The sequence below is a fragment of the Halichondria panicea genome, chromosome 13 (assembly GCF_963675165.1).
Source record: "Halichondria panicea chromosome 13, odHalPani1.1, whole genome shotgun sequence".
Classification (NCBI taxonomy): Eukaryota; Metazoa; Porifera; class Demospongiae; order Suberitida; family Halichondriidae; genus Halichondria; species Halichondria panicea.
In genome coordinates, this window is record NC_087389.1 from 2,080,063 (window position 1) to 2,092,599 (window position 12,537).

Genomic DNA, 12,537 nt, shown 5'->3' on the forward strand with positions numbered 1-12,537 from the left:
AGAGAATCTTTCAAATCTCACTAAATCTGTATAGGAGTAGAGATAATAGCCAGCCAGTTTTAGCATTGTCACCACGCCCATTTCCGCCACGCCCACTTTTGACTGTTTGAAAACCTAGACTCTCTCCCCCGGGAGGAGTCTGGCCTCGAGACTATGTAGAGGCTAGCCAGCACCTAGAGTCAGCACATTGTGAGAGATTTATGGAGTCAGCACTGTGGGATAGATCAGCAGGGAATTTTACTTGAGCGAATGGTCAGCACTTTGTGGTTGCCCATGCAGATCATCTATAGGGGCCCCATATCGCTGGAGGGGCCTCAAAGCGCTAGTGAAATAGGGCCGTAGGGGGGGCCCAAATCGCTAGCGTTTTAGGGCCGGGGGGAGCCCCATATCGCTTCTACACCGGTCTGCAGGAGGTTGAAGTAGTAGTGAAACCGTTTGATTGGACCTACACTACCGACTACAAAGGAACCCTCTCCAGCAAAGGAACCACTAACTTGGAGGTGAGGGAGAATAGACGTACACTCTACCAGTCTATTGATCACTGTTGATTTTTTGTATCCCATCCCCACCGGCCCATTATAGGCTACAAGTTCTTTAGCAATTATAGACATTCCATGGCCTTCTAGAGATATTCCACTAAGCAAATTGTCTACTCGCAGGTGACTGACACCAGTAATCGTAAAGACTTTGAGCAGCTTAAACAGCAAGAGCAGATACTCTTCTACGATGAGGTGATCTTGTCCGAAGATGAGCTGGCAGACAATGGGACAGCCGTGTTCAGTGTGAAGATTGTGAGTTGGAGGGATGCATTCGGAGACTGTGAAATCCCTACCTGATTGTAGCTTCTTAGATTTAGGCCGTCAGTAATCCCTATACTCATAATTATGTATCTTCAGTTTCAAGTCCAGTCAAAAGACACCTTTTGATACGGAACTATGTACTGTGTACAGTCTTTCTCTTCCATGCCTGCAAAGTGCTATTAATGTACATGTACATATAATTTATGTTATGTTTTTTTGTTCAATGAATTGCAGAGGGTGATGGCGAGTGGTTTTTTTATTCTGTCACGCTTCTTCTTACGAGTGGACAGTGTGTTAGTGAGGATGAATGAGAGTCGCTTCTAGGTGAATGCTCGTTGTAGATTAAAAAAATAAGTAATGTCCTTCCTTGCCTGAAGCGAGTTTGACACCACCACTTCACATTCTGGATAAGTGCATGTTATGTTATCAGGTCACATGGTGTTTCTCTTCTCTAGGCTGGCACCGACCATATCTTCCGTGAATACACGAGTAAGGAAGCAAAGATAGCAGATCTGAAGGTAAGCGAAAAACTGATACCCACGGCTTTAATGCTATTCTGCAATCTGTACCTTCTCGTTGTGCATTGCTGATTAAGCACCCAAAAATCACACGCTACACTCATGCATTTAGGTTTTCAAGATGTTAGGTGCCCTTCCGCTAAATTTATGGTGGTCCAGTTGGCATCGATGTGGACCCACATACCCCACTGACACCACCACCCTTTATTTTTGGCTTGATAATTCATCGTGGTTGCTAGGCGATGATCCATACACATGCTATATATCCACACAGCGAAAGGAAATCTCTGTTCCTCACATACAGGTCAACCCCTCACTACTCACTGACCCCAACAAACTGGGAAGCGTTCTACCCACCAAGGAACTCACTATTCACAAAATCACTATTCCTAAACAGACTACAAGTTTAACTACATAATTTTGTGGACATTATAAGTAAAATATTTATACGGGTATAAATTATATTCATGATAGAAATTTTGCAAAAAAGTGAAAAAGATAATTTTATGTCCCTCACAAAATTATCTAGTAACCATTTTGTCCCACAGTTGCTTAACATGGCCAGTAACATTTGACAGCATGCTGTGCGTGTTTCCAGACTGTTTGGTAGTGGGAAGGTCCTGGGGTATTAGGTAAGGGTCATCACATCCATGGGCAAGTGGCAAACACACAACTTACCCCTTTAATCAATGTTTGGATAGCTGTTTCAAACTGGTCTGAACTGAACTGGCTAAAGCAAATCGAATTTCTACCATCACCTGCAGAAAATAAAGGTTTAATACATTAACGCCGACATAATCGATGTGATTGGCCTCTAGCTAGTTACCTCCTGATTTATCAGTGGTAGGTTAAGGTTTTCATATGACAACTTTGGACAAAGGCAGCTGTATGCTCACATTGCCTTCTGTATACTCACAAGTAGGCCTCAGTAGTCTACAGCCTCTAGCTGAATAATTACTCAGTTCTATGGTAACACAATTGAGAGGTGCTGACATGTACAGTATCAGGTACTCATACCAGACCGACATTGACCTACCATCCACGGGATCATACACATTCTTGAACGATTCTAAAGCAGAGGTTTGGGCCTGCGGTATCAATACATTCTGGTCAGCTTCTTGCCATGTCTCAGGGTTGTAGAAACAATCTTGTGTGTACCGAATAATGTTCCTGCAAGAGTAGTCAGTGTTACAAAGAATTGAGACATACAGTGGCAGCAAAGGAGAATACAGTACAGCTAGGTTCATGAATATGTAATGCTTTGTAAATGCTACAATCTTAAGCTTAAGGTCAACGCCACTGCACACACATCAATTTGGAGACTAGCTAGTAGATGCGCTCTAACCAGAGATGATGCTTCTGTGGGTCCCACGAAGGGAATGCTCTCATCATATTCAATACCCTGAGGGAGAGGTATAAACAGTTGGGAATGGTACTTGAAGTGTTGTAGGACAGACTCACCTATTGCTTGAATGAATGTAGGGGTGATAGATCCGAGAGTGAAACCGAACCAGAGGACGTTGCTTGGGGAAACTGCACAAAAAGTAAACCACCACTATACACAGTGTGATCACAATATTATTGATAGTGGCTAGGGAAGAGCCAGAGGAGGTCCGACATGCGTGCACGAATCACTACAAATCACTACAAGTTCAGTGCATTGATGTCATTCCAGCCACGTGATAACATCCAGGCCAAATACACTAGCACTTGTAGTGATTCGTGCACGCATGTCGGACCTCCTATGGGGAAGAGCAGTATTGTACTTACCCATCTGGGATGAACATGGTAAACCTGAACACACCGTCTTTGAATGGCCCAGAATGGACAAAGATAACACCATGCCACTCTGGTTCGATAACAAAAGTTAATCATCACTGCATGCACTGAGTGGCTTAGTACATCACACTCACCGAACAGAGACTTTGAGGACGGTAGCACATACACTCCTTTAGTTGAATTCAAACACAACAGTTTACTGTGTCAAAAAATTAGTATGAAATACTCTAGTCACTGCACTTTCATGACTTTAATTACTATTCAATGAGGAGATCTAGCTCTGTGAAACGCTGTTGCAGATCAGAGGTTATTGTTCCACTAAAGTCTTGCTTGGTAGCCGTTCTTTCTGATTGTCGCACCGGAGTACCTGGTCCCCTAGCAGACAGGGTGATAGAGGAATGGAAGGACGACCACGGACTAGCCGACAGGGAACTCATGTCATTGACTTCTTTTTCAGTCATTATGCATTGTCTTCCACCACATTCTATATGAAGTGCACCATAATGTGCCTCGAGGTATAGAGCGTATAAATAGTTGTGTAGCTTTTATGTGTTGACTGCATGATGACAGAGATACCATGATACCACAATAGTTTACCACTAAGTAAATTAGACAGGAGAAGGACTGTATTTCAATATAAGATAATAAATAATTATGTTAGCCATAGCCAATTAGTGTTAATTGAATGAAGTGCAATGGTGTCTCGTAATTACCTCCCCTGTCTCCAAATCACTAAAATGAGCATTAGCTGCAAGTGCTTTAATTCATTCAAAACGTTTTGCTTTCATGCAAAGCCTATTGACCATCGTTGTTAATTAGTGCAGAGACTAGTTTGCTTCCTTCAGAATACTGTATGTCTCAGTAAAACAAGGGGGTTCATGATGTCTCATATTAGCCCCTTGTACTCTAATCAGCCACACCCAGAGCCGTACCTTTCATCTTACAGAGTCCTGAAAAGATGGTTTGCAATACCAGCAGAAGCCTTATCAAGTCAATTCTCATCATGCACACTCTGTCATGAAACTTCTTTGTTGTGCATGCTATGACCTAAGTGTAGGCACATAATTCGTTAGTGATTCACTAGCCTAGCTCCAGGCCCTTCGAAAGTGATCTCTCTCCCTTCTCTACAGCCTTGATTCTGAGGCTTGAATCGAGGCTGTTAAAAATGTTATACTGGTGATTGCATATTCTAGTGAAAATTCTACTTCTTCATGCACAAACTCAGGCTATACAAGGTTGAATTGTGTGTCAGGCCTGTCACTCGTGACGTACACCAGAAACCTATAACTTCGATCCCAGGCCAAATAAACTCAGCCTGGGATCGAAGCTAACCAGAAACCATGAAATACACGCTTCACCATATAGGCTAAGGTATAGCTGTGATACTACTTCCTGTACCATGGCATGCATCGAGCAGATATAGTCTCTGTTAGATACCTTACATTTACCCCACTACTGTTCCTCCGCTCACAACAGGATACGTACCCATAACTACCAATTCTCTATCTAAAACGAATGAATTCACCTATACCTGCACTAAACATGCCAGTGTCAGCAGACTCATCACCACCTGTGCACATATGTTAAGAATGCAATTGCTAAATTTGCTCTGTTTTGCAAAATGTTGGTAAAGACCCAAACCCATGCAATGCATGTTGCACACAATTAGCACCAGGAGTACTGTTTGATAATCATGACCACCTGACTGATTCAAATTATGGCTCGAGGCTACGTAACCGTGTAATATAAACACGTACGGGTTTCCGACCGCTCGTTTTAATTTTAATTTTATTGGCCGGATTTCTGAGGGGCGCCATGCTCGGGTTTTACTCCCGGCCAAAGCAGTTGACATTATACTCATTATCAGTCAGTTACGGCAGTGCGAGGCTAGCTTATAACTAACCATGCACAGTCATAAAAGGACTTGAGGCTTAATTATATAATTATACTGATCTATATAGGCTTTTTTCTCATGATGTTGTATGATGTAGACCATGTGTTGTGATGTATAGCTATAGATCTAGTACCTATAGATCTACTATGTGTATATTTGAGTCTAGTTGTATTTACCATTCATAACATGCGCAGTAAGTTGTCGATGTGGAAGGATATTACATGTGATCATGCACCTTACCTTAAATTGAGACAAACTCCGATTCCACCTAAAAAGGCAAACTTGGTTTGTGATGCATAGGCGTCTTTACAGCAGAAGCCCCATAGCAATTTTTATGTCGTGTCATATTTCCCATGCAACACTCCCCATGATTCCACAATTTCCCTGTGTCTGCGCGAACTTCAAGGCAATTGCACTAATTGAATTGTTGTGCCATAGATACTATAAATTATAGTATCTATGGTTGTGCTATGGCTGATAGGGTAGGAAGCCAGTGTAGTGGTAGACTAACAACTTCCCCTCACCAGGCTTGCCCACGTACATCATGTACACCATGCACTTCGAATTCCATATGGTATGACAGTGATACTTCCCTATATCCAGTCACAACATAGTGTCATACCTGTGCACCCATCAGTGGGCCGTGGTATAGTAGCTATATATAATTACACAGATTATTACACTTCAAATTCCATTTAGCATAGTATATCATATACAAACGCTGTACATTTCATCAAGAAAATATTTGGAGTGCAAAAGTAGTAACGAAAAAATAATGGGTGAATGTTCAAAAGAATTTGTTAAACATTGAGGCTGATTTTTGTAGACATATGATCTAGTGTTCTTTCGAGGGTGACCTCTGTTGTAGACGATTGAAGAGTTTTTTGCTGACTTCCAGTTGTACTCTCACCTGATTTGCTTGGCTTGGTGGTATCAAGGGTTGTGCGGCAAACTAGAAGATTCCAGTAAAGAGCCAACACACGTTTTGTTAACAGAAAGGCAACAAATATTACAAAACCTTGAGTACTGTTTAAGATGATAAAAGGATACCAAGCCCAGTTAGTGCCAGCAAGCAATGCAATGAAACCAAACACCCAAGTCAGTCCAGTTACTGAAAACACAGCAGCGTTCACACGGAAGAAAGGAAGATTTTGTTTTTTGTCCAGTTTTGAACTTGATCGAGCTGCAAGACAGAGGTATGTAGTAACTACAAGAAACAGCACCATGTTGACAACGAGAGATATCACCATAGGCACAATGAATGCAACAATGGCTGATTCGAGATGATTGATCCAACAACTTCCCAACCGACCATCTTCCAACACACCATACAAAACAAGATCTTCAGTTGTGAAGTCAACAAGAATCGATGTGACGGTAATAGCTAATGGTAAACTCCAACCAACAACAAAATACACACCAAATACTACCTTTTGCTTGTATTTAGAGTCCAACTTCATTTTAGTCGCTTGATAGAATGTCCTTGCCATCTGAAATGACATGATAGTCATCCATGAAAACTGTGACAAGAAGAAAAAATGAAGGCAAATTGCAACGCTCTTACAGAGTTCTATGTTGGGAAATGCTTGAGTAACAGGTCCACCAATGATAATGAAGAGATTGTTTAATAGAATAGCAGCAGAAACATTCATAAGGATCAAACTAGGCAATGTTCGGAGGCTCTTGAATATTCCATATGTCAGCAAAACTATTGCACTACCAATAACAGACAAAGAACACCCAATGTATGTGAGAATAAAGTAACCTTCAGGATAGGAGTAGATAGTCACACTTCTAACAATTGTAGTGCCATTTGGAGGACAAATAATTGGTCTGCCAAAGTCATCATATTCAATAACACTGAACAATTCTTCTTCATACACAATTGTGTTGTTACCCAAATCCGTAAATTCTGAATTGTTGAGCGCAACCAAACCACTGGGACAGTCAAAAAATTCTCCAAATAGTGAGTTGTTTAAACAAACTACTGGCTGTCCAATAAGGTCAAACTCAACAATCATAAGCACCTGACCATTGTACAGCAGAGTGTCATTGTCAACAAAGACATAATCCGAGATGTTTAATACCACAAAGCCACTCAAACACTGTGTTGTAGTGTTAGCAGAGCTCCCAATCAGAAAAGCACAACGACCTCCATTTTCAACGTAGCCTTCAGGACAGAGGGTAGGTCTACACTCCAACCCCAAAGCAGCTTCTCCATTAGGGCAATCTACAGTCACTATCACCATCTCTGTCATTACTGACACTTGTACCTGTCCACCTCCCAAGTTACTAAGCGTTATTGTGAAGGGAATACCATTATTGGTTGGTGGTGGTATTGGTTGTGGTGGTGGCACAATCTCTCCAAGGGGTCTGTTCTCAGGCCGTGGGACAAAGGGGCGCACAGGGGGTTTAAATGGGTCAAGTGGTGTAGCAGGAGGCTCAGTAGTGGGGTTAGCTGGTGCACATTCTTGAGGTATTTCAGTTCTTGTTGATGAGTCGATAAGACATGCATAAATTTGTTCACCATTACACACTGCACAATTCTGGTTTCTGTACAGAGTTCCAGATTTAGTCATCACAATATCATATGGTCCATTTTCACATGTCTTAATCATTGCAGTATACATTTCTTCACTCAGTTCTTGTCCAGTTAGAATTTCCAAACTAGAGAGATCTAAGCAACTTGAAATCGAGGGAAAGCAGGACCTTGGTCTGGGAATAGAGGTGAGACTGGGTGCTTGGTATGAGCAGGTTTGGCATTGTGTTTGGAAAATTGTGGGATCCATTGCAAGCAACTGTTGGATTCCTACTGCAGCAAGTTGCTCATACACGTAACTGGTACAGGCAAGGTTGGGTTGCCATACTGCAAATCCTTGAGCTCTATTGCAAATAGCACAGAAGTCATTGGAATAAACCATTCCAGTACTGATATCTGTAATTGGAGGGAGAGAGCTGTTCAAAGAGACACAGTTGTCCCTCACTAATGCTTGGGTGGCGTCATCAGTGGACCAACTGCTGGGGCAACTTGAGACCATCCAAAACGATTCATTGACTTGTGGCTCGATTCTGTTGTCAGGATATATAGAACGACATACAAATCCAGGTGGCGTAATAGTATTTAGAGTGGATTCACAACAATCTCCAAACAATTCGCACTTGCCATCACATTTACAAAGGCCATTGAACTGACCATCACCTTCATTGCATGTACTGCAAGCACTTTGTCCTTGCACTCTAGTAGAAATTGATACTAATATTGCTATAACAGAAAAGTAAGCTGTGTACTTCATGTTGCACTCATAAACGGAGTCAATCTAATGGAGATGCATGTGGTGGTATCAAGAGTTTATAATTATGTACAACAATGATGATCAGTGGACACCAAAACAGGATGCATCCAGTCACATGGACAATGACTACATTGTCACGTCACATTTTCACCACCGCCGCGGTGTCCAAGCGACAACGCTACTGTGCATGCACAAAATAATCAGAAAAGAACTTGTACTGTTGGATTTTGAATGGCTATTATGTCGACTACTCTACCAAGAATACCTAAACTGCAACCTGATCTGGTGGCTGCAACTCCAGATGATGGTGCATGGAAATCAGCAACTGGTTTTAGGGTGAGCTTTCAATTTCTTTGACTGGAGTACAAATATTTACTGGAAATTGCTACCCTGATACTGAATTATGCCATAGCCAATTTCTTTTTTCACAGAATAAATATTACTGCTTTATGAAGGTCAAGGACCCACTCTATTACAATAGTCTGGCTGACAAGCATACTACCAAGTATGTCGAGAAACCTTCTGTTAAGAAACACCTCCACACAATGGGTCTCACTTCTGTCGATGGAACGGTCTATCCCACAAGAGAAGAGCAGTTTGAAGCCAACCGAATCAATCGTCTCTATGAGGAACGTCAAGATATGCTTTGCAAGCTCGTCATGCGTGAGCAGTCCCATCTTCGCCACCTTAGGAGATCAGCGCGAGCCGGAGAACTGATGTTCACCAAGAACGGTGTGTTTGAGACCAACCCCTGTGACGACTGTCATATTTATCACAAGGTGACCTCTTATCTACCCAACAAACCTCTATGCCCATCCTCCTCTCTGGGGAGAAGACAAAAGAAGGAACGAGAGGCCAAGGTGGGTCTCGTGGACTGACTTGTTCTATTATACTTTGTATAGATGCTTCATTACAATAATTAGTTTAGAGTTCAACCAATACTATTTTTCAGCGTCTTCTCACCCGGAGACAAAGAAACTGTGTATCCACCCGAACCTCCCGTTTGAAAAGTACCCATGTTCACACCCAGACAATGGACCGTGTTACCACCCAGACAGCCAAGAGAGAGCCTCCAAATAGGTCGACTTACATATTTCGAGGGAATATTCCTAAGATGGGTGTCGACACGTCTGAACCAGATTTTTCTGTGAATGAGTCTAGCTCTTGTATGTCGCGATACACAAGCAGCGACATATGGTCTGAGTCCTCAACTGACACACTCCTTCGTGAGATGTCATACTCTGATCTCGACTTTGACTCTGGTCTAGAGCTCATCCACCGTTTGTCATTAGAAAACAGAGAACTTGACAACAAGCTTTGTGAACAAATGCTCAGACTTGAGAAGGATACACTCGAGGAGATCTGGCAAAAGCTGACTGAAAAATACACTAAGGATTTCCAGTGAGTTTTGACCAACCATATTGTGTCATTATGTGATATGCTGTTTTGATTTAGGGATGTTGAAAGACTCAAGGCGGCTAAAGTAACAACATGTGAATTTAATGATCAAAATAAAGTTGACAATTGCAAAGTAGAATACAACCGAGAACTGAAGCGCAAGACATCACTGGAGGCCATTCTCAATGTTCTAGATGTGAGTTATCACACAATTATAGAGCTATATAAATATTCTTTATTTCACATTATAGAATGAGCAGAATAAAGTGGATGCTGCTATGATGAAGCAGAAAGCTGCTGATAAGCTTAGAAATGAGCGGTGCAATATGGATGAGCTCGTTGCTGAGCAGATCAAGCTCACAATTAAGGTATTATAACGAATATTTGTTATTATAATAGTGATAATGAAAGGTTGCTGCATTAATTCTGCAGAGGGCGTTTGAAGAAGAGCTTGAAGAACAGAAAGGAGTGCTCATTTCTACCAACAATAAAGCCAGGGGGAAGGCAAAGATGGAACTGGTTGGGAAGCAAGATGATGATCAGATCACAAGCTACAGACTGATCAGCCATGTTGTTCGGCAGGTACATTCCTCGGGGGTGCTATCAAGGCAGAGCAGACATGAATCTCCTCAGATTGGTAGCAACAATTTTGTTCTTATGAGTCCAACTGAGAAAGATGTCATACAAACTGTTCAGACTCTGCAGCAAATCAAATCGGACATGACCTGCATGTTTCCTCAAATCGAGAACATTCTTAAGAAAAGAATTCCAGGCGACTCTTCACTACATACAAATGTTCCAAACTGGAAATCCCAAGTGCCTATGGCAGTTCCCCAAGAAGAGCTGTGCTCCACTCACGATGAAACTGAAAGCTCTTGCACAGCCCAAGCTTCCAAGTATGAATCAGCTAGTACTCTGGGAATTCTGAGCACAATATGGTCAACAATTCAAAAAGCCAAGGGTCCATCCTCTGATAAGGGTGGAACCTCCGAGCCTGGATATGCATCTACTAAAAGCAACGAGGAGACAAATGACGCTTTCACCAGCAACAGCATCAGTGAAAAAATTTCCTCTCTCAATTCAGGAGAGGAAGAGTTCACACAGACCTCTATTCCCAGAATACCAACCCCTCCAGCTTATTCCAGACCAGCAGGATACACTGTAAGAGGAGTGATCTCTTGTCAGTCATCTTTGCGACAAATCAAAGAAAATTCAGCGTCTGACTTTAATAATGAGTTTGTCAGCCCCTTAGCTGTTCACTCTCAGGGAGTATTTCCGTACCACTCACAGAGAACACATCTTGGTATCAAAAACAACATGGAAATAACTCCTGCGGATCGAAAGCAGTTCTATGAGGAGAGACTGATACGTTCAAGAGATGAACTGATCAAGCAGGATGAAAGGATCAGAAATAGTATGGAAGAACTTGTCCCACCAAAGAGAACACTGTTAGAGTTCTATACTGCAGAGGCCGAGGGCAACCCAATGCCTGCTCCCACCCCAGAGGTGACTCCCATGGTCAGTGAGACGTGTATGCAATTAGGGGTAAGTTTATCCAGATGTGGTTGTGACATTGATCACATAAATGTAATGAACACAGACAACAGCATTAACTGAGGAATCCATTGGTATCCCGAGAACAGATGCTGAAAAACCTGATGAGGTAAACATTTTGCCGCTTTAATTATTATGATATTTTTATGATAACAGAAGAGTGACAAGCCACTCATGGACAAGTACTTAGATAATGCCTCAACATACACGTCCTCAGCAAAATCTTTAACATTATCAATAATCAATGCTTCAATTGCCAAGCTCAACACAAAAGCCCAGAGTACAAGCCAGCCTGAAATGCCCTCGGCTGATACCAAAATGGAGCCAGAAACAGTGGCCCTTTTGCACACAGAGGAAGCTAACGTTCCCAAAATTGGCAGTGCTTCCTCCACCATAATTTTATCCTCCAAAAAAGGATCAAAAGCATCGTTGAATGAAACTTTGGGCACTGAGAAAGTCAGCAGCATGCAGAAAACAGCCAGTTCTGCTCCCACCAAGAAAAGTTCATGTTCATCAGCAGCGTCTCTAAAAGAAACTATGACTGCCAGCGTCCCAAAAACTGCCATTGTTGCCTCCACCAAATCATCTACAAAAGCATCGCTAAATGAAACGGTGACCACTGAAAAGGTTAGCGTTCCAAGTGCTTCTATAGTGCAAAAGAAGAAGTCCACAGCGAGCATCGCACCACCATCAGAAGTGTCTGTGGAGTCTTACATGGAGCCACTCTCCTCCAAGGTAGGTATTGTACATAATTATACATTTTAGCTAATACATTTATTTTAAAGAACAAGAAGACACTAAAAGAAGCTCCAGTAACTATTAAATCTCCAACTGAAAGCATGAAATCATTGAGGCCACTCAGATTATCTCTTTCTTTGAAATCCCTTTTAGATCTACTGCCGTCTAAATTGGTGAGTTGCTAATTGCATGCTCTATATAGGTTATAACCTATATATAGTATAGGTTGGGCAATATTTTACCGTGCAATCACACCGATGCATCAGTTCTCTTCACAGTTTGCCAAAACGTCAAGGAGTGGTTCTAGAAGCAACAACGATGTAACAAAATATTTGCTTTTGGTGAGTTTAAACGAAAAATATTTTCAATTTCTTTGAATTTTTTCTATACAGGGTTCAACGTCTTCGATTCACTCAAGCTAGAACCCCAACTGAATGTGCCTGAGTTTAGATTTTGAACTATGGGACTACTCTTTTGTAGCTATGATATACAGTCTCTCTAAGTTATTGTAACTGGAAGAAAATTTAACAGTACTGTAGAGTCAGTGCACAAAACTCAGTGAA

The 12,537-nt window shown here is 41.8% G+C and overlaps 4 protein-coding genes across 6 annotated transcripts; 2 read left to right on the forward strand and 2 right to left on the reverse strand.

The window, feature by feature from the left end:
* Nucleotides 1-200: 200 nt before the first annotated feature.
* On the forward strand, nt 201-1,302 carry LOC135346429 (TIP41-like protein). The gene is made up of 5 exons (XM_064544046.1): nt 201-205; nt 335-500; nt 660-791; nt 1,035-1,124; nt 1,256-1,302. The coding sequence occupies exons 1-4, from the start codon at nt 201-203 to the stop codon at nt 1,122-1,124; spliced, it is 393 nt and encodes a 130-aa protein (XP_064400116.1). The 3' UTR covers nt 1,256-1,302.
* Nucleotides 1,303-1,733: 431 nt separating this feature from the next.
* Nucleotides 1,734-3,602, reverse strand: LOC135345933 (protein crossbronx homolog). 2 transcript variants are annotated; one of them, XM_064543380.1, is made up of 8 exons: nt 3,356-3,602; nt 3,232-3,296; nt 3,089-3,167; nt 2,780-2,851; nt 2,664-2,720; nt 2,355-2,488; nt 1,997-2,076; nt 1,734-1,938 (listed from the first exon to the last, which is right to left on the reverse strand). In XM_064543380.1, the coding sequence occupies exons 1-8, from the start codon at nt 3,556-3,558 to the stop codon at nt 1,840-1,842; spliced, it is 789 nt and encodes a 262-aa protein (XP_064399450.1). In that variant the 5' UTR covers nt 3,559-3,602; the 3' UTR covers nt 1,734-1,839. The 2 variants fall into 2 exon arrangements, 1 of the variants encoding a protein (XP_064399450.1); XR_010397934.1 differs by having other exon boundaries at nt 1,878-1,938; nt 2,145-2,488.
* A 2,072-nt stretch (nt 3,603-5,674) lies between these two features.
* Nucleotides 5,675-8,357, reverse strand: LOC135345925 (uncharacterized). The gene has a single exon (XM_064543372.1). The coding sequence runs from the start codon at nt 8,282-8,284 to the stop codon at nt 5,792-5,794; it is 2,493 nt and encodes an 830-aa protein (XP_064399442.1). The 5' UTR covers nt 8,285-8,357; the 3' UTR covers nt 5,675-5,791.
* Nucleotides 8,348-12,513, forward strand: LOC135345924 (uncharacterized). Of its 2 annotated transcripts, none has more exons than XM_064543370.1 (11): nt 8,348-8,620; nt 8,716-9,144; nt 9,237-9,685; nt 9,740-9,878; nt 9,934-10,050; nt 10,115-11,227; nt 11,283-11,345; nt 11,393-11,971; nt 12,022-12,147; nt 12,241-12,315; nt 12,367-12,513. In XM_064543370.1, the coding sequence occupies exons 1-11, from the start codon at nt 8,516-8,518 to the stop codon at nt 12,394-12,396; spliced, it is 3,225 nt and encodes a 1,074-aa protein (XP_064399440.1). In that variant the 5' UTR covers nt 8,348-8,515; the 3' UTR covers nt 12,397-12,513. The 2 variants fall into 2 exon arrangements, with proteins under 2 accessions (XP_064399440.1, XP_064399441.1); XM_064543371.1 differs by having other exon boundaries at nt 12,253-12,315.
* The last annotated feature ends 24 nt before the right edge of the window (nt 12,514-12,537 follow it).